Here is a 27085-nt window from a genome sequence, read left to right as displayed (position 1 = left end):
TCATTGTCACAGCAGTCCTGGCAACAGTAAAGAGGGGTCACACACAGCTTTACTCAAGGTTGCAGTGACATGACCTCCGACCATTGGCACCCGCTCTCGATGGCCAGGTTCCCACCTTGTCACCTCCCACCACATAGAAGGAGGTCCTACCAGGCTGTCCCCATGGGATTCTGCTTTGGAAATGGCCTCCTCGATGGCCTCTTCTGCTACTCGTAGGGCCACAGCCAAGGTGTCCATCATGCTGTGTCCTAGGAAGGGACAGAACGCGCGACAGGTCACAACTGCCCCACACAGTATGTTTTTGCTTTCAACCCTTGGGGTTCTGGGACATGCTCCAGCTGCTCAGAAGAGGACATGAGCCCACTGTCCTACCGACCTCACTACTGCCTCCCACCATCCCTTGAATCCTACTCTGGTTCTCTGAGTGGCCCCCTCCCTGCCTTCCGGTCTCCCACTGAGTAACCAAGATGGTTCCAGGGGACCAGCAGACAATAATGTTTCTCTGTCCGAGTTCTTAGGCAGCATAGGTCCTATCTTGTACACTCTACCACTGTGATGACACGGACAGAAATGGTTAAATGTCCCTGAGACACTGGGCTGTGATCCTGGCTTAAAGCAAACACTGAGGCCATAAACGGGCATCCGTAACAAGTCTGAGTAAAAACATTCAGCTGGGAGTTCACACCAGTATCCACCATGGTACCCCAGTGCAGTGCCATGTGGTCACACTACACAGATGAGTTGTGAATCTCGGACTGGTTAGGTAACTTAACAAACAGCAGAGGGGAACTATTGGTGTTCAGTACTGCTGAGAAAATCCTCCAGTGACCTTTTAAACTGGACTGCACATTCACACTACTGCACTCTGCTTTTTATGTGGGTGAGGGAGACGGAGCTTGGAAACCCACACTTGTGCGGCGAGTTTTTGCCACCTGAGCCTGCATCAGCAATGTTAGTGGACGTGTTATTCTCTGTGGGATAGTCTCTTCTCCCCACCTCCATCTCTCCAGAGTCTGGCTGTATTGGCTATGCTGGCTTTGAACTCACAATCCTCCTGCTGCAGCCCTGGAGTAGCTGGGATCACAGAGCTGTACAGCAGTGCGCTCACTGACTGCCTCGGAGTCCATGCTACATCAGCCACAGGACCGCGGGTCTGAAAGGGATGGTGCTTGTGTCTCTCTAATTTTAATCTCCTGTTGCCATTTATAATCTAGCCTTGTGTGATTAGCATATGCCAGTCGCCTGGGAGCTGCTGAGAGTTATCTGTGAAATGAGACAAGGTATGAACGCATCTGCTCTTCATTAGTCACTAGCCAAGCTCGTTCGACTCCTGGAGACACTAATGTGGCCAGAACGGGGGATTTGGGAAATATAGTGAATTCTTTAAAACAAACACAGCTAAGGTCAAGGCAACTCAGGTAGAGGATGTGTGTCACAAGGTCTGGCTGACTGAACGTGTTTAATGTAAGCTTTAGTAAGAAGAGCCCATGAGGAGAACATGTAAAGTGTAAGTTGTCACCATATAGAGGGCTCCCTGGAGATGGCCGTTTCTCTCCCAACTGGCTTCTCTGATACTCATCAATATATTAAGATTATTCTATTTAAAATTATAATTTATGTTTATATGTGTGTATGTGTGTCTGTCTGTGTGTATATGTGTATGTGTGTATGTCTCTCTGTGTATATGTGTATCTGTACGTATATGTGTGTATGTATATGTGTTTATGTGTGTGTATAAAAAGTGTATGTGTATGTATGTCTGTGTTTGTATGTGTGCATGTGTGTGTACATTGTGTGTATGTGTGTGTAGCATGAATGTGTGTATGTGTGTATATGTATATGTGTGTATGTGTGTATATGTATATGTTGTGTGTGTACATGTTTGTATGTGTATATGCATTTGTGTATGTGTGAATACATATGTGTATATGTGTGTATGTATGTGTGTATGTATGTGCATGTGATATGTGTGTGTGGGTATGCCATAGCATATGTGTGGCAGTTAGAGGAGAACTTGCGGAATCAGTTGTCTTCTCTACCATTGGTCCCAGGACTGAACTCAGGTCACTAGGCTTGGCTGCAGCATCTACAGAGCTGTCTCACCAATCCTGATGTAGTGTTTTACAATTAGCATATATTAATTGTACATGTATACAATATACTTTAGCCACATCTTACCCACCAAAGCATTTTCAGGCCTCACACTCTCAGCAAACATGAGTGAGTAACTCCACTGACCTAGGTTCCAGACTAGTCGCCAGTGATGCCTTGGTAGACAGGCTGAGTCCATAAACTCAGGCATTTTACAACTAGTGGCCAGGCAAGGCACTGGAGCGGGCATGGGTGTGATGGGGATGGTTACCAAGTCCCAGCAAGGGTTCTGAAGCCATTCTGTAATTCTTGGATGAGGGTGTTAGCATAAAATGTAATGTTAGTAAATGGTGGAAATAGTCTCACACAGGAAGTGCAGGCTCCTGGCTTGATTATTGTCTTCCAATTTCAGAACTCTCACAGGTCCCTCACAGCATGGCTGTGATCACAGCTAGCCCACTCCAGCCTCTGAGCCCTCCAACTTGTGAGCAGCGGTCAGTCAAGTGCCCTTACCTTCTGACTGCCTGTAGAATGTGGAGTCACTTCCTGAAATGCTCCCTTCATTCTCCAAGTTTGGTTCAAACAATCCTCCTCCTAGAGGAGAGAGTAACACGGCCGTGAGAGGTCTCTGATGAACATGGGTGGGATTGAGCCACAGAGCTGGTGGATCAGCCACACTGATGAAGCCTGCCTTGCAAATGGGTTCATGCTACAATGGTCCAGGATTTGACCTGTTGTTTTTCTCTCTGCACAGTGGGGTTTGGTGCAATTATCTTCTGCTATGACTTGAGTATATTTTCTCTCTAAACTCATGATGAGCTTAATCCTCAGCGTGATGATTTGGGAAGCAGGCCTTAACTAGCGGTGACTAGCCCAGGAGGATTAGTGTTTCCTGGAAGTGTAGTCACTCAAGAGTGGGCTTATTAGGAATGACCCTGCCTCTTCTCTTGGTGTTTCATGTGTGACTTGCCTTTCTGTCTTCTGCTCTGGATAACACAGCAAAATGGTCATTACCAAGGGGCTGGAGAGATGGCTCAGTGATTAAGAAAGCTTTCCTGCTATTCCAGAGGACCTAAGGTCAGTTCCCAGCACCCACATCAGGAGGTTCACAACCACCTCTAACTCCAGGAACCCACACCAGAAAATTCCCAACCATCTGAAACTCTAGCTCCAAAGGAGCTGATAGCCTCTTCTAGATCTGTAGGTACTGCACTTGTGCATACACACATGCATTCACATACACTCAAGCATATATATACACACACACACAGAGGGAGCTGAAGGGGGAGAGAGAGAGAGAGAGAGAGAGAGAGAGAGAGAGAGAGAGAGAGGCTTCTCCAGCCTCTCAAACATCCAGATAAATAGGCTTCTACTGTTTCCAAGTTGCCCAGTACTGTGTATTCTGACATAGCAGCCCACGTTCATTTTTTGGAGGCAGTATGGGGGAAGTGCGAAGCCATGGTGTGAGAACTGGAGAATGTGAGGCCAGTCTCTGGACCCGCACACCACCTGCTGTGTCACCTTCAGCAAGTTACAACCCTCTCTAGCCCTTGACTTCTTGACCAGAAAAACAGGCACATAGATAGCTCTCTGTTGTGTGAAGTGGCATCTCTTTATCTTTAGATGGGGCGTGGCAGCTACCCAAACAGTTGCTCGCACTAGTGGGTTAACTGCCCCCTTTCTCTACTGCAGAAGTGTCCCTGAGATGCAATCTGAGAAAGAAGTGAGCTAAGCCACCATATTTGATCTCATATGGCTATTGCTTTTCTCAGCTAAACGCCTTCCTGTGAAACTTGTAGGTGACACTTTCCAGGAGGACACAGACATTCTTGTCACTTTGCTAGGACACTGGGTTCCAAGTTTGGGAACTAGAACTCAGAATATGAGTTTGTGGGTGTATAACCTCTCAGGACATAGATCTGGTCTCTCATCTCCACATAGAAATGACTTTCAAATGGTTTGTCATCAGGGAGTGATAGTTAAGAGTTGTTTCTAGGGGCTGGGCAGGTTTCTCAGTGGTCAGAGCACTGCTTGCAGTAGTGTGAGGACCTGAGTTCAAATCCCCAGAACCAGTGTAAAAAGCTAAGTGTTGCTTCACATAGGCTTGCAACTCCAGTGCTGTGGGCAGTGGGGACAGGAGGATTGGTTCCAGGTCAGTAGGAGACTCTGCATCAAGGGGATGAGAGAGTGGGTAGGGAAGGGAACATCATGCTTTCTGTGGCCTTTACATACATGTGCACAGATGCATGCACATGCTTGCGTGCATGAACACACAGAGACGATTTATACCAGAAGGACCCATAATTAAAACACCCACAATTTGCTGAAACAGCTTGGTTTCCCAAACTCTCAACAAGTCTAGTCCAGTAGGAACGTTCACAGCCTGTGAGCTGGGGCTAGAGAGATGCTTAGTATAAAGTGCTTGCTGCTCACGCTTGAGGACTTGAGTCCCAGCATAAAAAGCTGAGCACGGCAGCATGTGCTTTCAATCCCAACACTGGTGGTGGCAGAGATAACGGAGGGACAGAGACAGGTGGGTCCCTGGGTCTCCCTCACCGGCTGCTCTAGTCTACTTGGTGAGTTCCAGGCCTGTGAAAGGCCCTGTCTCAAAAACAAGGTAGACAACTCTTGACCCTGGAAGATGACCTCTGACCTTCCCATCTGAGTGCACACACGAACATGCACACCCATACACACATGCACTCACACACACCTGCACACACCCAAACAAAACCCTGAGTTAAAACCTGACACTCCGCCCTCTTTCCAGAACCTACTATTTAGACAAGTTTCTCTGTCTCTATGAAGAGGGTGGATCCCCTTCTTCCTCCTCTTACCCCCAGCCACCAACCCCTCCTAGAGCAGCAGGCACTCTGGTACCTAGGATGTCGAAGCAGGCACCGCTCTCCAGACGGTGTTTTCTGTACAGGTTCTTCAGGACCTTGGCACTGCCGAAGCGCTTGAAGCGGCTTTTCACATTGTTGTAGAACCACTCCAGAGACTGTGTCCTCAGAAGCCTGTTAGACAAGCAAACGTTAGATTGTAGAATGGCGACAACTCTTGGTAGCCCCCTCCACAAGGAGGTATTTGTGCCTCAGTCTCCAGAAACTTTGGATGCTTTGGGGATCCATCTATCTGTCACCATATGTATGGAGCCAGGCTGGCCTGCTCTGGGATAGAGACCTTTGGTGAGCCAAGCCCTGAGAGGTGAATCAGGTTATCGGCTACCAGCTGGCCAGAGATGCACAGGGGCCCCTGGGTGAGAAGCAGGACCCATCTGAATCTACCCAGTGAGCCAACAGATGCTTGCTATTTTAAGCCACTAAATTCTCTGTGGTTTATTAATGCAGAAAAGCTAACTCACAGAAACATCTGTTTAGCAGGAGGCTTTATAGTTGATATTCTTACTGTATTATCAGCACTTTTAATCCAGCTTGGGGAAATAAAAAGAACCAGTGAGCCAGCAAAAGGCTCCAGTCTCTCTTCAGTCAGCATGAAGCACCATGGGAAGGCTATTTCCCAGTGAACAAGGCAGCCATAGTCAGTGTAGACAGTGGGAGTTTTATGTTTGGTGAGAACAGACTCTAAAGCCCTTCCATCTGAGGAACAGCTTTTTGTAATGTTTCTTACTGTGAATATAAAAATACACACTCCCTTTGGAAAATTCAGAGAAAGAATATAAAGATTTCCAAAGGAAAAGGAAAAAAAAATCCAAATTCAACCAAAGAACAAACAACCATGAGGCCTGAGTGTGGACACCACACTTGGGTTCGTGCCTTGAAGTCTGAGCCACAGAAGCGCCTGCGGAGCCCTTATTGCAAGTTAGGCCTTTTGCTCAGTTCAGAGATTAAGCAACAGGAAGCCCTATGGAGCAAAGTATCAGAAGGAAACCGTAAAATAACCATAATGTTTCCCTTAAAAAACCCACCACTTAGCAAGCAGCACACCAAAATGCAAAGCCCTCCAGTGAGCTAGTTGTGTGAGCGCTTTTCTAATTTCTGCTTACATGGCATGACTCTGCTGGTAAACGTCGTCTTTTCATTCCAAGGCAGACTAGAATCCTAGTTCATGCTTAAGAACAGCATTGAGAGAATTAGAATCTCATTAAAACCTCACCTAAGAATGCCAGACTGACCTGGGTTGACTGGATTTAAACAGCACAGTTGTGAGGAGGCAGGGGCTGCCTGCAAAGAATTCTGCTCAGGCCCCAGTTGCTAGTGATGTAGCCAGGTGTCCTAGGACCCCACTCCAGCAAGGCAAGGCACCTTGCAAAATTAAGCCCCCACGGATTTCCCCGGCTCCAGGGCTGGTCCTAAGGCCAGTGGCACGAGCGGCACCAGCGCCATCTAGGGGTCTGCTAGGAAAGTGTAGTCTGGAAGGAAGGCTTGGCTCAATCCCAGTTCTGCTGATCTCACTGCTTCCCAGGCGATCAACAGCACAATCGCCACCTAGAGGCATGGTGAGGAAGCACAACCCCAGCCACCTACTATCCTCTCAGCCTTGCTGGGTTAAAATTTGTGTTTAAGCAAAATTCTCCATAGGGCATCAAAACCTGGTGACCAGGGGCCTAGCAAAATTTACTGGGTGTTTTTAAAAGTAGAATGATAACCTTGTTTTAAACTTGAATGGTAAAAGACAGAGCCAGTAACTCACGTCATCCCCATTTCTAAGGTAAATGAACCAGACTGGGGTGATATAGATTAATATAATAAATGAAATCAAACTCTCAAATGCAGGTCCAGTAGTTATAAGAAAATGACGTCACGTCTTTACAATCAGCTAGGTTCTCCAAATGACCCGTGATGGTGGTGTTAGACTAACACTGCTTCTCTGATAAAAATAAAGAATGCCACACTTAAGACTCCCGCCCAGATTCAAGCCCGTGTCCACGACACACAGCTAAGAAAGCAGAAACAAGCGGAACTGAATGGAGACTGAAGTCTGCAGGCCTGAAAAGTATTTGCCTCCGGGAGGGAGGGAACATTTCTGTGGATTGCCTTGCACTGTTGAAGAAGTTCTCTTGTCCCCCCAGAACGTGACTAGCATGGGGCTGCATTTTGCCATTTTCTACTGGTGTGACTGAGAGCTAGCTACTGTCTACCTTAACATAGATATTGGTGAATATGGGGACAAATTTTATGAGACACATATCTGGCCTAATGTGCTGACAAACCAATTACAGACTTTGGATATATATAGTAAGAACCAGAAAATGGTAAGTTTTTTTTTCCCCTCTAATGAATTAGAAGGGAAAGATGAAAAAAAAAAAAAAAAAAACCACCCATGTTGCTTTCTCCTACAGAGAGCCTGGTAAAAGCCAGCTAAGAGGCCTTCATCATTCACTGAAGCCCCAAAGCCCAGAACCAACATCAGCTGTGATGCTGGTGTGCAGCCACAGGTTTCCCTCCGGGCCACCATCTCCGCCTTCTTCTGCCAGCAGAGCCTAAGGAGCCCAGAACTCCCTGGCTGGGCCTGTCACCTGCCGATACCAACTCACACAGCCACCTGCTCAGAACTGAGGAGAAGGTCCAGAGACAGCCACACCCACTCAACCCTATTCTGGAAGGATTCCCTGGATATGGTGTCCTGCAAGAAATTCAAAGGTTTAATGACACGATTCCCAAAACACAAACCAAAACCTAAACAGCAACAAAATCTTCTCTTGAGCCCAGTCATGGTCACTGTTCTATCTACCTCTGGGAGGAGTCACTATACCAAGGCAACTTCTAGAAGAAAGCATTTCATTTCCCTGTTTGCCTAGAGTTTTAGAGAGTCAGTCCATGATCAGTATGGTGGGGAACAGATAGAGCAGCAGCTGAGAGCTTTACATCCTGACCCACAGGCAACAGGCATAGACACACAGACAGACAGACAGACAGACCACCCCCAGTGACACACCCACGACACCAAGGCCACACCCACTCCACACTTCCTAATCCTTCTCCAACAGTTTATCAACTTGGGACTAAGCATTGAGTATATGAGCCTATGCAGGCCATTTTTATTCAAATCAATACAAAGCCTTACAAGGCAAGCAATCAATACTCATCAGGTTTATAATGATGGCTGACATAAGGCTGGGGTATGGGCTAGCACAGTACTCCATCCTAGGTGACTTTTCAGAACTGTTATTTGTTATCAGCATCCATCCCATTATAGCCAAAGCTCCTTCTCGCTCTTTTAAAGGCTGTGGATATAACCATTAAATAAATGCTAAAAACAGTTTGGACAGGAAAACAACATTGAATTCTTTTTCTTTTTTCTTTTTAAAGATTTATTTATTTATTATATGTAAGTACACTGTAGCTGTCCTCAGATACTCCAGAAGAAGGCATCAGATTTTGTTAGGGATGGTTGTGAGCCAACATGTGGTTGCTGGGATTTGAACTCAGGACCTTCAGAAGAGCAGTCGGAGCTCTAAACCACTGAGCCATCTCTCCAGCCCCAACGTTGAATTCTTACATTGTCTTTTTTACTTTTTTCTGAAACAATGTCTTACTATGTAGCACAGGCTGGCCTTGAACTTGAGATGCTCCTGCCTCCACCTCCTGAGTGCTGGGATTACAAGCATACACCATCCCATCAGGCTTCTTACGTTTCATCCTAACTAAAGAGCTAGTCTTGTTGATTAATGCATTTCTTAGCATTTGATAGTTCTGAAGGCAATCCACCCTCCTACCCCAAGGCCTGCTGATTTCCACGTGCTGGGCCCCTCCCTCCCAAGCATCCTTGCTTCAGCAGATCTGAGTGAGGCTTGAGAGTGTGACTTTGAACACTTCCAGGTGAGAGGGACTGCACTTTGAGCGTTAGTGAGCTAGAAATAGACCCACAGCTCCTGAAGAGCCCCGGGTTGATTCAGTACCTGTCACTTGCATGTTTGTGAAGGAAGATTCCTACAGTCTGACGACAGAGATGCTCTGAAGGAACACGTCAGAGCAATCTATCCTGAGGAGTCGAGAGATGCAGAGACTCAAGATGGGTAAGTACAGCGTGCACGCAGAGACCCCTGAGTGTGTCACTGCGAATCTGTGGACATATGTCGCTAGGAGGCTTGAAGTCTCATGCTTGGTTGACAGGTGATGGTGGCTATTAATGTGACCCAGCTTGCTAAGTGGGAGCTTACAAAGAGCAACAAGGGAAGGAAACTCACGGCTAGTAGCAAGGATACCTGAGACTGACCCATGGACTGTGGTTATATCCAAAGCCCAACAAAAGCAAGCTCCTCCAGCTGTGTGATACTATTCCTGACAAAAGCCACTTCAGAAAGGAAAGGCTGATTTTTGGCTCCTAGTGCAAGGGTACAGACCATGATGGCAGGGGAGGCGTGGTCATGGGAGTTAAAGGCAGCTGGACACTTTGTATCCACAGTCAGGAAGCAGAGAGAGATCAGTGCAGAACCTGTTTCCTGTTTCCTTCTCATTCAGTCCAGGACCCCAGCCCACTGTATGGCACCACCCACTTTCTTACCTCAATGCAATCTACAACGGTCCTCGCAGATACGCCCAGAGGCTCATCTCCCAGGTGATTCTAGAATCCTGTCAAGGTAACCAGATATTCACCATCACAGGGGCCGGAGGGGGCTGTGGGTGACACGGGTGGGACACTGAGCCTGAAGGTGATGCAGCCTGAGTGGTGAGTGCTGCCACATTCGGCTTCCAAGTCCCCAGGGCTCCACAGACCACCCCTGCAATGGGCATGATGCATCCTGAACTTCCTGAGTGTCAGGCAATCATGTACGTGGTGTAAGATTAACTTTCTAAGTTAAAAACAGCCCCAGGGAATGTTCTTTATCCTTCTTCATTTTCCAGAGGGCACACTAAGCATCCCACAGTACCAGTATGAGTATATTGGGGAGAGGCAGAACCAGGTTGTGTGCCCCATGGTGGGGCTCCAGAGCTTGTGCCCTCAGCCCCCATGCTGACTCGTCTGTGTAGGGAATTGAAAAGAGAAGAACAATTAGACAGGCAGAGGTGTGCAGCGCATCTGAAGTTAAAGCAGATGCAACAAAGCACCTGGCAAAGGATGCAGCCGGCAGAGCAGTCACCCTCAGAGGGCACAGGTGCGTGCTTCTACGCCTGACCACCTGAGTTCAGTCTCTAGAACCTTCATGCTAGATGGAGAGAAAGACTGCTACATGTCCTCTGACCTCAAATGTGCACCGGGGATGAGTGCTGGAGCTCATATGTGTCCCTTGTATGCACATAAAATACTACATAATTTCTAAAAGCAACAAATGCACCCTGTGATGTACCCTACAAGCAGTAGGATGGCATTCAGAACTCCAGCCCCATGTGCCTGGGGATAGCCAGTTATGTGCCTTGGGACAGTCAGTTATGTGCCTGGGGATAGACAGTTATATGCCTTAGGACAGCCAGTTATGTGTCTGGGGATAGACAGTTATGTGCCTGGGAATAGCCAGTTATGTGCCTGGGAATAGCCAGTTACGTGCCTGGGGATAGCCAGTTATGTACCTGGGGAAAGCCAGTTATGTACCTGGGGAAAGCCAGTTATGTACCTGGGGATAACCAGTTATATGCCTGAGGATAGCCAGTTATATGCCTTGGAATAGGCTACTTTTCAGGCCCGTTGGCTATGAGACAATGGGAGATACACTGATAATACAAAGTAACTGCAGCCCAAAGATAAAACGCAAAACGCAGATCAATGGAATAGAACAGAGAACCCAGAATTAGATCTACATGTTCCCTACAACCAACACTCTCTAATGAAGGCATCAGACACACACGCCAGAGAAAGGATTGGGCATCTATATACCTAAGACTGGAACGAAGCCCTTGTCTCTCAGCCCGTGATACCTCATCAAACACCTAAGGGTACAACCCGAAACAGGAAACATACTAAAAAATAGAGGCGCATTTCAATACAGTGTAACAAAACATACACAATAAAGGTAAAAATAGATCCATGGGATTAAACTAAAACACCACTGCTCAGCAAAGGCAACAGTCGGCAGGGAGAGCCTCCTTGGCCCAAGCCAAACACAAATCCTGCAGGCTGCCACTCACATGGAATGAAATTTGTTTTCATAGGTGCAGAGAGAACAGAGGTGACTGGAGGTTAAGAGAGTGGGGCTGGGGTGGGGGAGTAGACAGCTTGCAGTACAGGTACAATCCCTCAGGAGTAGCAAGCTCCGACTACCTATGGCTCAGTCAGTGGCTATATGTCACTGCAACTCACTATGTCCTTTATAAAGAACCAGAAGAGACGAGTTTAAAGGGTCTTAACACCAAAGAAGAGCAAACATTTAAGGAAACAGCAAGCTGAAGACCCAAGTGTGGTTATTACATATCGACTATTAAATCGGTACTCTGACTCTATACATAAGTGTATCATTATGTCAATTAAAAGAGAAGAAGAGGAGTCGGAGATTGACTCTTGTAGTCCACATGGTCACTCCTGAAAATTATTTTCTCATAACAGGTGTGTCTGCACACATGTGTGCACATGTGTATACAGACACAAACACACACACACACACACACACACACACACACACACACACACACACAAAATAATAATAAAGTATTTTAAAAAGAGTGCAAGAAGCAAAGTCTCAATAAGCCAATTTATATGAAAGGTGCTGGAACTGAAGAGATGACCTAGCGCCACCTGCTGGTACAGGCCTTGCAGAGGCTCAGAGGTGAGCTCCCAACATCTACTTTGGCTGTCCATCTCACACCCACCAGTGACCCCAGCTCCAGGGATCTGGTGCCCTCTTCCAGCCTCAGTCACATGTGTGCTTATGTGCACCACCCCAATCCCATACATACACATAATTAAAGAAATAGAATCTTTAAAAGATGACCAGAGTCCATGATTTTGTGATTGCAATCATTTTCTGGTTAACATTCTTACTCTTTAAAACTTTCAGAAACCCATGGAGCTGGTGTATAATGAAATAGGAGCCTTGGAGGAGTCTGGGATCCATACTTGTTAGGTAAATCCATGACACATCATAGTCTGTGCGTCTATTTAGAGATGAAAACTCACGTGCCCAGGACCTTTCCTTTCCAGGACTTACCTGGTTGCTGTCACCTGGCTTGGGCACATCAGGACATCCTCTTTGAAGTCTCTCTCACCAGGCTGTTCTTAGGCTCCCAAGCAGCCCTGTGTGGACTCCAGACACTGGCCCGTCTTAGCTTTGATCATTTTCATGTATCACACACTCGGTGTGGCTCTCGGCTCCACCCTCGGATTGACTCACTCGTTCAATATGGCTCACAGAGTTTGATTTAATTAAACCTGGCAGCTGTCAAGCCTGCAGGACCTCCACAGCTTTGGAAGGAGGTGCCGACCATCCATGTGTGGCCTCTCTTCTGTTCCTTTGCTTATAAAGCAGACCAGCATTCACTCTTCCTTTGCCAGAAGTAACTGGATTTAGTCACGTGGATCTGGAAATCGGCTGCTCTCGGTTTAGCTGCAGCCAATTTGTACTCTTGAGCCTGGGGTGGCTCATCTGGGAGAGCGTGCAGCCTCCCACTAATGAGTATAATCCGCAGAGGTCGCTAGCGAAAGCAGCCAGCGCACGCACACTCTACCTCCGTGTGGCCTTGACGGCACTTATTTCTCTGCCTACGCCTCACACCTTCATCTTCAGAATACAAATGATCACATCTCCCTCCCAGCCCATCTCCAGGGACACGAAGGAGCTGCATTGTCAATAGCTGCCTGTGGTCTAGGGACACCGAGGGGGAGGGGCAGCACTGGTTCCCTGAGGTCCCAAGATGCTGATGTGTCCCTGGTTTACCTTGAGAGAATCTACAGATTTGTATTAAGTGTGAGCACTTCCTTTCTTGCTTCCTTCATCCAAATTTACCTAACACAACAGTCAACTATGGAATGAGGTGTTTCTATTTACAAGGAAGCCTTGCCTGGCTGCTGGAGGAAGCTGCTGGCTGCTTTTATTAGTCAATGCTCTCACTGCACCTGTGCAATCGAGGAAGTCGAGGCAACTCCGGAAAGCGAGCGGTTATAGCTATCGTGAGGACCTTACTGTGCATCCATAGTAAGATGCTTAGGTCGAGGATGCTGGGGTTGCAGTGAGCTAACATCTGCCACTTACTGATTGTCTGTCACCTGCTGCCCCTAAGGAAGGTCCTTTCAGTCCAAAGGGGAAAAAAAACAAGGGCTATCACTGGCCATTGGTAGAGCCTATCCCTCTTTTTGTCTTGTAATTTTAATAAATAAATAAAGTGTGTGTGTGTGTGTGTGTGTGTGTGTGTGTGTGTGTGTGTGCCAGGGGTCAGTTCTGGTTGTCTTCATCACTTGCTCCCACATAATTTTCGACACAAGGAGTCTCATTAAACCTGGAGCTCACCATTAAGCTAGAGTGGCTGGCTAGCAAGACCTGGGGATCTGCCTTCTCTACTTCCCTAGAGCTGGACCTGGGGGATCAGCCTCCCTAGAGCTGGGGTTACAGGTACACGCACTGCACCCAGCTCTTTATGTGGGTGCTGGTGCCTTCAAACTCCTCATCATGTTTGAATGACACATGCTTTGTAAATTTAGCCATCTTTCCAACCCCCTCAAGAAATAAATAACACATTACAGGATTTGAGATTTAATTCTTCCACTCATTCATGGCTACCATCCCTCCAATTTCCATCTGGGACTGCTTTGATGATTTGGATGAAAAGGGCCCCTATAGGCTCATACATTTGAATGTTTGGTTCCCAGTTAGTGGAACTGTCCAAAGCCTTGTTAGAGGTGAGTCACTGGGGACGGGCTTTGAGGTTTCAAAAGCCCACAGTCTTGCTCTCCACCTTTCTGCCTCCACCTCTCTGATAAGCTGCAAGCTCTCTCAGCTGCTGCTCCAGCGCCATGCCTGCCTGCCTGCCTGCCTGCCTGCCCACTGCCTGTCCACTGCCATGCTTCTCGCCATGATGATTGTGGGCTAACCCCTGTTAACTGTACACCAGCCTCCAATTAAACGCTTCCTTTCATAAGTTGACTTGGTCACTGTGACTCTTCACAGCAATGGAACAGTAACGAAGACAGTGAGCAATGTGATCAATTCCTTTATGTACACACGAGACACTGGACCTGCAGAAGTGACCACTCTGTGCTGCAGGGCTCATAAGAACCCACCCTAGACCCCACCACAGCAAGCATGCTCCTTGCTCCTTTGTAGGGGTTCATAAATACATCACTTGATGGCCTTCTACAACTTATTTATCCTGTGCTCTATTTACTTATTGGTATCCAGATTGTTCGAATTTGCTATCACATCAATGCTTCAAGAAAGGCTTCTTACCCGACCCACTGGATGTAAATGAACATATCTGTAGGATAAATTCCTAGGCACAGACACATGGTCTGAAAGGTTTACCCACCATTTATAGGTGATAGGAAATTTTATTCATGTGTTCTATCCTCAGTTATGGCTCATGTGTGCTATACCCATGTATGGCTCATGTGTGCTATACCCATGTATGGCTCATGTGTGTCAGTTATTCCCATGTATGACTCATGCGTGTTAGTTATCCCCATGTATGACTCATGTGTGTTATCCCCATATATGGCTCATGTGTGTCAGTTATCCCCATGTATGAATCATGTGTGTTAGTTATCCCCATGTATGGCTCATGTGTGTTAGTTATCCCCATGTATGACTCGTGTGTTATCCCCATGTATGGCTCATGTGTGTCAGTTATCCCCATGTATGACTCATGCATGTTAGTTATCCCCATGTATGGCTCACGTGTGCTATCCCCATGTATAGCTCATGTGTGCTGTTCCCATGTATGGCCCTGTTAGCAACTTGTCAGCATCTCTGCTGTACACTGTTTCACCTTTCCATCTTTGCTAATCTTTGAACATCAGTACAGCAATGTAACTTTAATTTATGTTTATCATAAAGGAGTCAAAGCCATTAATTCTGGTGAAGAGATATTTGAGGGGCTGGAGAGATGACTCCTCTGTTAAAAGTTCTCACTCTCTTGGAAGGAACCCGAGGACTGGTTCCTAGAAGCCACAGCAGGCAACGTCATAACCACCTGTGACTTCAGCTCCAGGAGATCCAGCACTGAAGATCTTCCTTCAGCCTCCACAGATATTACACACATATATGATAACACACACACACACACACACACACACACACACACACACATACATATGATAACACACACACATGCACACACACATACATATGATAACACACATACATATGATAATGTAGGCAGCTGTGCGCCTAAAAGATGGCGCCGGCCTCCGGCACACTGGTGCCGTAAACAACGCCATTGCGCAGGCGCTAGCCCGAATCTGGCGCCAACCCCTCCTGAGCAGGTGCATACGAATCAAAGTGCCAACAGACTGACCAATCCCAGGAGGACACATAGCTCTCCCCAGTGCTGGGGGGTATATAAGCACTCCTCCCGGGGTTTCCGGGGTTCCCCCGTAGCATGGAGGTGTTCCTAAAATAAAAAAGGCTGTTGAGAAGAATCCGACCGTGTTGCGTTTTTTCTTGCTGGATGAGGTGAGCGCAACATGATAACACACACATACATATGATAACACACACACATACATATGATCACACACACACTCAGGCAAACATTCATACACATAACTAAAATAAACATTTTTTTTGAAAGGACAAAGATATAATTATGCATGAAAATGCTATAAACTTGTTGCTTTGTATGGAATAAGAAACATTAAAATAAAAAGTGAAATAAAACAGGTAGGCAAAAAACCTGGGGATTCTGCACTAAGCTTTGGGACCTGAGGAACCAGTCACAGTCCCTGCTAGGACAAGGGGTGTAACATTCCAGTGTGGCTGATCTCATATCTGGAACATATGTGTCTTTGTGGTTGCTGTTCAGGAACATATGTGTAGGGTTAGTTTGAAATAAGTCAGCTTCCTTGAACACACAAGGATGTTCCCTCCACCAGGTGCAGGTCAGAGGTGGGGCAAGCGCAGAAAGGCAGCTCTCCATATATGCTCGGTGCTCCTTTGCTGCATCAGCAGAGGAAGGGCACAGTACCTGACCCATCCCTGTGTTCTCTCAAGTGGAGACAGTAGTTCAAAGGCATTTTATAGTTCACTTTTCAACTTATTCACAGATACACAGAACACAAACCAAAAACCCATGCACAAGATTGGTCAAAGATGACCTGTTTTGACGGAAAGACACCTACAGCAACAAACAGGCAGTCTCTGACAAAGGAGTATAGAAAATAACAGATCACATTAAACTGCGAAATTTAATTGCTAAGGTTACCAGGACCAGTGACGTTCTCTCTGCCAAACTCTTGGGCCCAGATGAGACCTGAGGTATCTTGAAAAAGAATCAACTGGCAGGAGGTAGGTGGTAGAGACCCCAAATCTCTCCTCTCTGTGCTCCTGGCTAGAAAGGCTCAAAGAAATATGGTGACCCAGGCATCCTTTTTTTGAGACGAGATTCAGGGCTCTGTGCAGAGGGTAATCCAGAGTGAAGGACTGGCACACAGCATTGCCAGTTTCTATTACTGGCTTTGGGAGGGAGGTGTTGTGGAGCTGTGAAATCTCAGACAAGCCAGCCAGGAAAAGCCCACCAAACACATGAGAAGCCGGGCGAGAGGGCCGCCGCAGCTCACTTAAAGCCTCCGGGTTTGATTAAGCTTTGTAGAGAAAATTCACATGGATTTTTACACTGATTTTATTTTTTCCACCTTCCTTGCTTTGCTAATTCAAGCTGCATCGGTTTGGAACAATCCCAGTTGTAGTCCTGTGTGCTCCCTCAGCCACACTGACAAGACTTACGTCAGTCACAAACTCAGATCGGATGGCAGAAGGAAGATGGGGACGAGGAAGGTAAATCTGGAAGAGAGCTCTGAGGAGTCTTTTCTGCATACACCTCCCAGGCAAAGGGACGCTCAAGTGTGACCAGGTTTGATTCAAACAAACACTGATCTACTGGGAGCCAAGTGACAACACAGCCCCACCCCTTGATACCTGTGGGACCACACAAGTTGCTTTGCTTCTGAGCACCTTGGCATCTTCATCTTTGTGTCCAAAGTGGTTACCAGTCAACATCTGCCTGAATTTTACAGACTTTTGTAACTTTAATTATTTAATTTTCAGTTACTAAATGTTTGTTTTTGTTTGTGCATCTGTGGGTGCAGTGCCTACGGAGGCCAGAAGAAGACACCAGCTTTCCCTGGAGCTGGAGTGTGTGGTGGTGACGGTGACGATGGTGATGGTGACTATGGTGGTGACAATAGTGGTGGTGGTGGTGGTGACGATGGTGGTGGTGATGATGATGGTGGTGGTGGTGACGGTGACGATGGTGGTGGTGGTGGTGGTGGTGACAATGGTGGTGGTGGTGGTGGTGGTGACGATGGTGGTGGTGACAATGGTGGTGGTGGTGGTGGTGGTAGGAAGCTTGACCTAGGAGCTGGGAACTGAGCTAAGCTTCTCTGCGAGAGCATCAAGCACACACACACACATCCACAGAGAGATCTGAAAGATCACAATCCCATGGACTGTATTGCATTAGGCAAAAGATTTGCAAAATCCTCATCTCCATGCAAATTCCAGGGCTGTGGCAAAAAAAGGAAAGTACATCAAGTTCTTCCCATAAAACCTGAAGCCAGTGTATTTATGCTCAAATGTAAATCTCAGAAAAGGCCACTGCTAGTGTTTTACATGAGGAATGATCAGTAGCCCTGGAAAGGAGCTGGCCATTTATGATGTAAACCAGTCCTGCCCGCTAGGTGCAATGCCCTGAGCCTGATGGAGCACCGGGGTTTCTAACCCTCTTGGGTTGAATTCCTCCAAGTTCCTGAATTCACTCTCTACCCTCATCACCTGGGCATCAGTGGAGGAATTCAAATGCCTTGTTGGTGCCCACAGAGCTAGGGTCTACTGTCCAGGCAGACATCTGTAGCTGTAGCTCACAGAGACCCTTGAGGGTCTTAGGACTGTGTGGTCGCTTTGCAGGATGTCTCCTTCAGGATGGAAATTTATTCACATTTACTTCCAAACACTACCTCTAGAGTGAACGTGGTCGTGGACATGCATATAGGGGGCGCATGGTGGGGGGGTCACGGACATGCATGTAGGGGGCACATGGTGGGGGGAGTCACTTCTTATTTGCTCTTGGCATTCTCTACGAAGCAGGACTTGACTGTGAACGATCAGCTCCATCTGCACGTAACCAAAAATATCTCCCAAGAGAAGCTCTGGGTTAGCTGTTTGGAAAGATTAACTTTCTGTCTGATTTCTCACCAAAACGTCAGTCACTGACCGGGGCTGAACCAGCGTCTTTCCTTTCTAACAGGATGGAACTCACATCGCCAGGCTTGTGTGGCACATGCCTTGAGCCACCTCACTGGCTTGCCAGCCCCCTTCGAGCTCTTTAGAAAACAAGTTCTCAGAACAAGACCACCCTTGAGAACGGAGCCAGAACACTCAGAGATCCGGTAGAGATCCAGCCTCTTCTGGACCAGGCACCCCCGCCCCCGTTTTCCTCCTCTGTGTAAGGGGTAACGGTATCCGCACTCAGCAGAGCTGGCTCTCAGTAACATCACAGGTAATACAGAAGAGTCACCATCGCTCCGCTTCCTCCAGGGCCGCGGAGGGATGCATCTACAAAGTCAGCAATTCCAGGCCTGGGCCTTGAGAATCTGAGGGCTTCCATAGCAACAGACGAGCTATCTTTCCCCACACCCGCCTGGGTTCTTGGCAGGTCTACAGATACTAAAAATGAGCTGATCTGGAGGGTAAGAAGTAGGAGGCAGGCTGGGTAGGGTGTTTTCTTCATCCAAACGGTAAACAGGGGCTTTGCCAAACTGCAGGAGCCCTGGCAAACCACAGCTCAGAACACCCAGATTTTTTGTATAGCTGTCATTTTAACTGGCAAAGAACGGTTCCTCTTTTAAAAATGTGGCTGCCTCTGTCCAGGGTCACAGTCCTGCTGGTCTTCTAGCTTTGCAGAATGGAGGCAGAGGATGGGGAAGGCTGGGTGGTGGAACCGCATGTCCTCAGTTGTCCTCAGATAAACTCACCTGGGGCTGCTCTGCTGTCCCTCTAAGCAGACCTCAGCTCTAGACCAGGGAGGAATTCTGGACTGTGCTGGCCACTTCCCCATCCAGAGCTTTCAGAGACCTTTACAAATCATCTGCATTTCTTCTATCATTCAGATGAAGGTTTTCAAAGGTGGGAAGTCACTTGAGAATCTTCTTAGCTCCTAGGGACCCACAGCTAGAGCCCCAAAGACTGGCCCAGAGCTCTCTGTCCACCCTCCAAGGAAGCCCTATGAGTCAGGGACTCTGCACAGGGTCATAGTAAAACAGACAGGATGGAAGGAAGAAGGGAAGGAAGGAAGGAAGGAAGGAAGGAAGGAAGGAAGGAAGGAAGGAAGGANAGGAAGGAAGGAAGGAAGGAAGGAAGGAAGGAAGGAAGGAAGGAAGGAAGGAAGGAAGGAAGGAAGGAAGGAAGGAAAAACACACCCTCAAATATGCTAAATTTCCTTGATGAAATTTTTTAGTTTCTTGCTTTTTAGCACTCAGAAATAACACAACACACTCATTAATGCACGGTTCAGACACTCCCCCAAGGTCCAAAACAAAATGGAGTAAAATGCCGGTGTGATGTCCTTCAATGCACACCGTGAGGATGCGACTGCTCTCAGTTTTCAAGTTCAAATAGCTTGGCAGGATTCTCACATATTCACACACACCCTGGCCTCAGGGCCTGCCTGTACTTTTAAAGAAGAAAACAGGAGTCTATAGACAATTATTTTGAGTAACTCAAGGCAATTCTTCACACACAAGCTGTCTCCAAGGCCATTACACAGCAGCCACACCTGGCAATGAGCCTCATCCTTTGGCACTAAGATGCAAGAGCATTATGGTTATGACCACACTCCCAAAGTCTCACGTCTCTGATTTGCTTGTTTGTGGGGACTATTCAGACAATTTCTTGAGCCAGAATCTAATGATCACCTACACTGGGTGGCTTACAAATGCCTGTAACTCCAGCTCTGAAGGGCTCTAGTAGACCTGAGCCAAGCAAGGCAAACATAGCTCTGGCAGGCCTCGCCCTTCCCCCATCCCCTCTGCCTTGCTAAACTGCTAGATTACACTGCTAAAGCGAGCCACCAAGGTCCATGTCCTTATTTGGCCACTTGCCCGTCCTGAGGCTGACCACCAAGGGCCAGCTATCAAAGGATTGAAGACCAGGTCAGGAGCTTTTTTTTTTTTTTTTTTTTTTTATTAGGTATTTATTTCATTTACATTTCCAATGCTATCCCAAAAGTCCCTTACCCACTCCTCCACCCACCCACTCCCACTTCCTGTCCCTGGCGTTCCCCTGTACTGAGGCATATAAAGTTTGCACGACCAATGGGCCTCTCTTTCCACTGATGGCCGACTAGGCCATCTTCTGCTACATGTGCAGCTAGAGACACGAGCTCTGGGGGTAATGGTTAGTTCATATTGTTGCTCTACCGATAGGGTTGCAGAACCCTTTAGCTCCTTGGTTACTTTCTCTAGCTCCTCCATTGGCATCAGGAACTTCTTGAGGCTCAGTCAATTAATCTGCCCAATCAAAAACAAACCTACGTATCCTAATGTGTGTGTGTGTGTGTGCGTGTGTGCGTGTGTGCGCGTGTGTGCGTGTGTGCGTGTGTGCGTGTGTGCGTGTGCGTGTGTGCGTGTGTGTGTGTGTGTGTGTGTGTGTGTGTGTGTGTGTGTGTGTGTGTGTGTGTGTGCGCGTGTGTTCCATTTCCCTTTATAAACTGCCATTTGCCTACAGGCTTCAGGTCTGCCTCCTCTTTACTCAGAGACAGTCCTTTGCCCCTCTGGGACAAATATATCCCTTCCCTCCTCTCCCTGGCTTCTCTTCTCCCTCACCTTTATCTCCTGTGTTGTCTCTTATCTCCCACCCTTTGTCTCTCTGGGGCAAATAAATCTCCTTTGGGCTGGAGAACCTGGTCTTGGTGTGTCCTGTGCAGATTCTTTCCCTTTCAAGTTCCAAGGGATCTAATGCCTTCTTCTGGGCACCACAGGCACTGAATTCACACGTACATCCCTTTAGCCTTCTATACGTAGAACATATACACATAACTTAAAAAACCTTTAAAGTAATTTACTTCATATGGGGTTTTTATATTTCTTGAGTCTGTAAGTCCACATTTGGATGTCTCTGAGGATATCCCATCTTGGAGGCTGAAGAAAAAGCTTTCTCTCCAGCTTGTGCCCAGCACCTGGAGACACAGGGCCCTGGGATAGAGCTGTCTATGTGTGGTTTTTATTTGAATGAAGCTGGGGATATGTTGGTCCCTGCAACAACTCTTCAGAATAAATTCAATGCTCTGTTGCTAATTTCCTCACGTCTTCTCTTGTGTGACACTTCCTCTCGTTTTGGAGGGAAGCACTTTAATACTGACAGGGTTTGCAGGGAGAAGGGACAACAGGGTGTTCTAGGGGAGGTGAGACACTCCCTTTGTAGGAAAATGGAGCTTTCAGGCAGGAAGAAAACAACTCAAAATAGTTTTAGGAAGTCACTGAAACTGACCAGATTCACTAGGCCCCTCCTTCTCCAAGAATAAGCAGTAAAGAGGCAGAGGGTCACCCAGTCACTGGGAGAAGCAGAGAGAGCTGCCTGGAAGAGGCCCAGATCAACTGAGCCACCTGGAAAGGACTGTTCTCAACCTGCAGAGAGGCTGTAGGCTGTGCAGTGTGCTCCCAGATTTGTGAGCTGTCACTGTGCTGGGGTAGGCTTTGGCGATGCAGTTGTCACTTAGTCATTTCTGCTCCTGTAAGTAACCCCAGAAAAACAGATGAGTTCACCAAACTGGACTTTAGTGGTATTTACACTTTGGTCTGTTAGTTTAGTCCTCTATCTGGGGTGGATAGACATTTGTTCATGTCTCCCAAGGTAAGTGCCACAGGACACTCTACGTATCCTATGGTCAAGCATACCACCTTTAGCCCCCCCCTTTTTATGTTTTTACCTACCATGCATCGCTTTCTAGTGCTTTGCTTATGCACAGGTTCCTAAGTGCCCCGTGCTAGTGCAGTCTCTGAATTACACACACACACACACACACACACACACACACACACACACACACACACACACACGAAGGAATCTTTGTTGCTTTTATGACCATTCTGCGCAATTCACACCCAAGGCAGGCCTGCAGGGCATCATTAGGGCAGGCCAGCTTTCAAGGTGTAGGGGATGCAGCTCACATACAGGGCTCTCGTACATCTTCCCAGAGGAGGAGAAACTGAAAAGCGCTCTCTGCTGTTCAGTGTTGATTTTGAGAGCTTTATGTGGTCCAGAACGGACCCAGCATCACCTTTTGTATTTGTCCCTAAAGAACTCCACAGCTCTCATGGTGTGCCCTGCCTCCTACAAATTAGGTCACTCAGGGACCTAAGTGAGAGCTACCCGATCTGCTCTCCCTGTCCTTTGCTTTGCAGAAGCCCTGAGGATTTACGTATTTAAAGGCTGCCCTCCCAACATGAGGCAGGTGTGAGACACTGGCTAGTCCCTTCTTATGCTGGGGAGACAAACCTTTGCTCTTGTCCTCTTTTCAAAAGTTCATTTTTACTTAATGTATATTTGCCTGAGTGTACATTAAGTGCATCATATGTGTGCAGAAGCCCTCAGAGATCAGAAGAAGGGGTTGGATCCCCTGACTCTGGAGTCACAGGCAGTGGCGTGGGCCACTTGGGTTCTGTGGAAGAGCAGTAGATGCTCTTATAACTATAGAGCCATCTCTCTACTCCCAGATTTTTTCTTTTCTCTTTTATGTTTATTTTTATTTATGTGTGTCTATGTATTCTCTCTCTCTTTCTCTCTCTCTCTGTTGTGCATGCACGTGCACGTGCGTGTGTGTGTGTGTGTGTGTGTGTGTGTGTGTGTGTGTGTGTGCGTGCAGTTCCTGCAGCGGCCAGAAGAGGGTATCACAGAGCTGCCTTTGGTGCTAGAAACTGAACTCAGGCCCTCTGTTAGCACAGTTTATGCTTTAAACCCCAGTCCCTATGTCCTGCTTTAAGTTCAGGCTCCATGAGCCCTTTGAGAGAAACGTGAATGCTGAGTATATGCCCTCTTCCTCTCAGCTTTTTCAGCTTTATTAAAGTATAACTGGTAAATGAAACTATATATATTTAAAATGTAAAAAGTGGTGACCTGACCCTCATATGCACTAGGAATCAATACATTCTGTATCTCACAGTTACCTTTATTTTTTATTATTTTGGTGATAATGCTTATTATATATCCTCTTAAAAATCAAGCATAAAATACCATACTACTGATAATCTCACCAAAGTGCATTTCAGATTTCATAATTTATCTTATAACTGGAAGTTCATACCCTTTAATCAAGCCCTCCCCATTGTTCCAACCAACAGGTCCATACATCTCTCTCCATTTCTATAATTGTTCTCATTAATTTTTTTTGTGTGTATGTGAGTCTGATATATGTGTCTGAGGTGTATAAGCACATGTATGTGTAGGGGCACACCCTGTGCATGCACATGGATGCAGAGAAGGTCATTGGGTGTCCTGCTCTATCACCCTCTGCCTTTGTCCCCTGAGGCAGGCTTTCTCTTTGAACCTTGAGCTGGGTTGGCAGCCAGCAAGTCCAATATCCCTTCTGTTTCTGCATCACATACTACTGGGGTTGCTGGCAGGCAGGCACAGCCACACCCAGCAGTTACATGGATTCAAACTCAAACCCTCACACTGTGCAACAAGTGCTGGGGGAACCACTGACTCCCCTGCCCCCAGTCCTTTTCTCACTTAAATAAAAAGTATCTGTATGAAAATGAGCCCCACCCAGAATAGCTCACCTCTGGCAGACCCTCTGTGCACCCAGGAACCATTGTTCACAGGTCTGGTCAGGTCCTCATCTGATGTCTCAGAGGTGTCTGCCCTCCCTACAGCGATCTATAGATTCACACACACCCCCCTCCAAACAGGCTGTTTTTGTACCAGAAGATAAGCTAAATTGTTCCTGGAAATTAGAAACTCAGCAACCCGAGGATGTCAAGGCAATTTTGAAAGAGATGAACAAAAGCTGGGACCACGGCTTACTCCCTTGACATCGCTATGTCTCATATTGATATGATGCTGTCACAAAGCTCAGTAAACAGACCCGGGGAACAGACCAGCAGACACAGAAACAGACCTACGCGTTCACACCACCCAAACAGGAAATGAATATCCGTGGCACAGAGTTGGAACAACCTGTTCTCCACATTAAATACAATTGATGTTCTAGGAAGGGAATGTCCAGGCCAGAGGCAGTGCAGCTCCTGGGGTCTACTAACATTCTGTGCTCAGAGTTCTGTCTCAAGTCTGTTGGTGCCAGTGTAGCTAAAGGAATTATTTTTACTGTCAACTGTCGTAGGCTTGAATGGGGGTAATGCCAGCTCCTCTATGAGTTGTTTTCAACCTTCCAAATGCTGTGACCCTCATGTTGGGGTGACCCCCAACCATAAAATTATTTCTACTTTACAAAGAAAGTGATTCTGTTACTGTTATGAATTGTAAATATCTAATATTTGACCTCTGAGAGGGTTTCGACCCACAGGTTGGCAATCACTGTTCTAAAAGGTCAAATGCCACAGGGGACATTTCAAATCCACTCATGTCTACTGAGAAACTCCAGTGGAAGAGTCAGTCTACTCCGCTCTTCTTGGGTTGAAGTGTCACTGTTAGATTCAGGAATCTTGTCCCTTCCCTTGCTAAGGGAGTTTATATTGCTTGCCTTCCACTCCTGGGTTGGAGATCCAAGGTACAAGAAAACGAGATAAATAAAGCATGAACAAAGCAAGGATCTGGAGCAGGGATCCGTTTTGAGGCCTCTGAGTACGGCTCACCTTCCTGGGGACACTGGATCATAGCATGATGGGTGGAAGTCCCAACCCACCATGTCTCCTTTAGAACAGCCCAGGTGTCTCATAAAGCCAGGCTCTGCTCTCCAGGCACAGGATAACCTGCCCACTGTAGCAGAGGTGCCTGTTCTGATGTGGGAGGTGTGGGGATGAAGAAAGGCCCGTGGAAGGCCTGTCTACCTGAGATGAAGATGGTCTACAATTCTGCAGTGTCTGGGGCAGGCAGCAATGAAACGGCTGAAGCAACATTCTGAGGCATCATGCCCAGTCACCATGTGCTGTTCTTCATCCTCTATAGAGAAGCTCACAATCAAAGCTCACAATCAGGACAGGTGACAGAAGAAGGTGGACAGAACTGACACAGAGGGCCACCTCCTGCCACCGGCTGCTGCCCCAGTTAGCTAATGAGCTGCCATCTCCTCCTGTGTCTGGCCCCATCTGTGATGGCTAACATTATCTTCAGCTTGATCACCCTGGAGACAAACCTCTGGGTATATCAGAGTGGGAGACTGTGCTAAGTAAAATGGAAAGGCAGGTCCTACGTGTGGGTGGCTCCAACACAGGATGCGTGGGTGGCTCCGTCCCATGGATCGGGGTCCTATTTGAATAAAGAGAAAGCCAGCTGGGCACCAACATTCATCTCTTTCCAAGTCCTGCTGGCCAACTAGGGCTCTGGTAGCTGAGGGCTCCTGGGAGACAGGAACACTTGTCTGTTGTTTGAGTCTGTCCACTCTGAGGAATTCTTTGCTAGGTTAGCTAGCATTCCCAATGACATGGGCAATTTGAGGTATAGACAGAGTCTCCTCTCTGTATAGTTAACAGACATACTCATATCTCTAAGGCCTTATTGTTTGTCTGTCTCTCTGTGTCCCTCCTTCTCTCCCCACTTCCACATAAGGCTATGCTCATTTATGCTCTCACCAAAAGCATCCAAGGGTTCTATTTTATATAAATATAGTGTTCACACTGGAGTGAGTTGGTATGTTTTTCTGTTATTTGAATGATGGGCTTCTTATTAAATTGTAACTTAGTTCAAGCATAAATGGAATTAAAGGAAAAAAGCATGATTCCATGTCTGTGAGGTACTTAAAGTTGTCAGAATTCATAGAGACAGCCAGCCATAGAGAGAGAGAGTGACAGAAAGAGAGAGACAGAGACCCAGAGAGCAACAGAGAGAGAGAGAGAGAGAGAGAGAGAGAGAGAGAGAGAGAGAACAACAGAGAGAGAGAGAGAGAGAGAGAGAGAGAGAGAGAGAGAGAGAACAGAGGGGTGGGTGCCTGTGGCTGGAGAAGGATGGAGCATGCAGTGACTGTAACCTCTGTAACCTGGGCAGAGGGCAGCCTGGTGTGTGGACATATTTCTGTAGATGGTGGGTAACCCCTGATCTGTGTTGTGAACACACTCAACACCGCTGAACCGCATGCTGAGAGAAGGCTAAAGAGGCAAGTTCTACTTTCCATGTATTTTAGAGAGTATATAAAAATGTATTTAGCAGATTTGGTCAAGAAGAGATACATATGGGTAACCCCAAAACATGCAGTGGCTTTTGCCCCTTGAAAGAAATCATGTTATTTCTCAGACAATCATCTCTCTCATGAGCACTGGCGACCTGCACGCTCAGCTTTAGAGAGACAGCACTATACTGAGTTGAATTCAGACAGACTGCTGTGGAGGTGTGTTAAATTGTGATTTACACAATGAGAGGACCGGGCTAAACCTGGGTCTGGCGGACAATGATAGTGTTTCAAACACTAGCAAGGCACAACTGCACTTGCAGCCACCCAGACAGCAGTCAGTTGTAAATAAACACCCCGCCCAGCCGCTGTTAATGCAAGCCCTTGGGTGCTCTCCGCGGGATCCTTTACAAACCGCTGCCTAAAACATTAATGAAGCAGCGGCAGTGGATTTAGAACGACTTCACCAGCACTCAGACTGCTTTCCTCTTGCCTACCGCCTCAGTGAATCATCACCCGAGGTGGCTGAGGGGCCCGAGTTTTTCTTTCCTGCTAATCACTCTAAAGCTGCACCCTCAGCCAGTGAGTATTTGAGTCCATCTCACATCGCAGGATGGTTGTGGGAGGATGAAAGATACAAACACAGTATTTTGTACAGAGTTGTTATCTGGCTTTTA

General features: G+C 47.1%; 1 protein-coding gene across 2 annotated transcripts in view; it reads right to left on the bottom strand.

The window, feature by feature from the left end:
• Myrip (myosin VIIA and Rab interacting protein) overlaps positions 1-27085 on the bottom strand; it is a 169426-nt gene that overhangs the window by 52759 nt on the left and 89582 nt on the right. For both annotated transcript variants that reach the window (XM_021172036.2, XM_029482017.1), the window contains 3 exons: positions 4972-5108; positions 2605-2685; positions 151-248 (listed from right to left, as the gene is read on the bottom strand). In XM_021172036.2, the coding sequence (XP_021027695.1) occupies positions 151-248; positions 2605-2685; positions 4972-5108 (316 nt within the window). The remainder of the gene's footprint in view (positions 1-150; positions 249-2604; positions 2686-4971; positions 5109-27085) is intronic.

The sequence above is a fragment of the Mus caroli genome, chromosome 9 (assembly GCF_900094665.2).
Source record: "Mus caroli chromosome 9, CAROLI_EIJ_v1.1, whole genome shotgun sequence".
Lineage (NCBI taxonomy): Eukaryota > Metazoa > Chordata > Mammalia > Rodentia > Muridae > Mus > Mus caroli.
The sequence above is the reverse complement of the archived record's forward strand: the minus strand, read 5'-3'. Positions and strand labels throughout refer to the sequence as shown.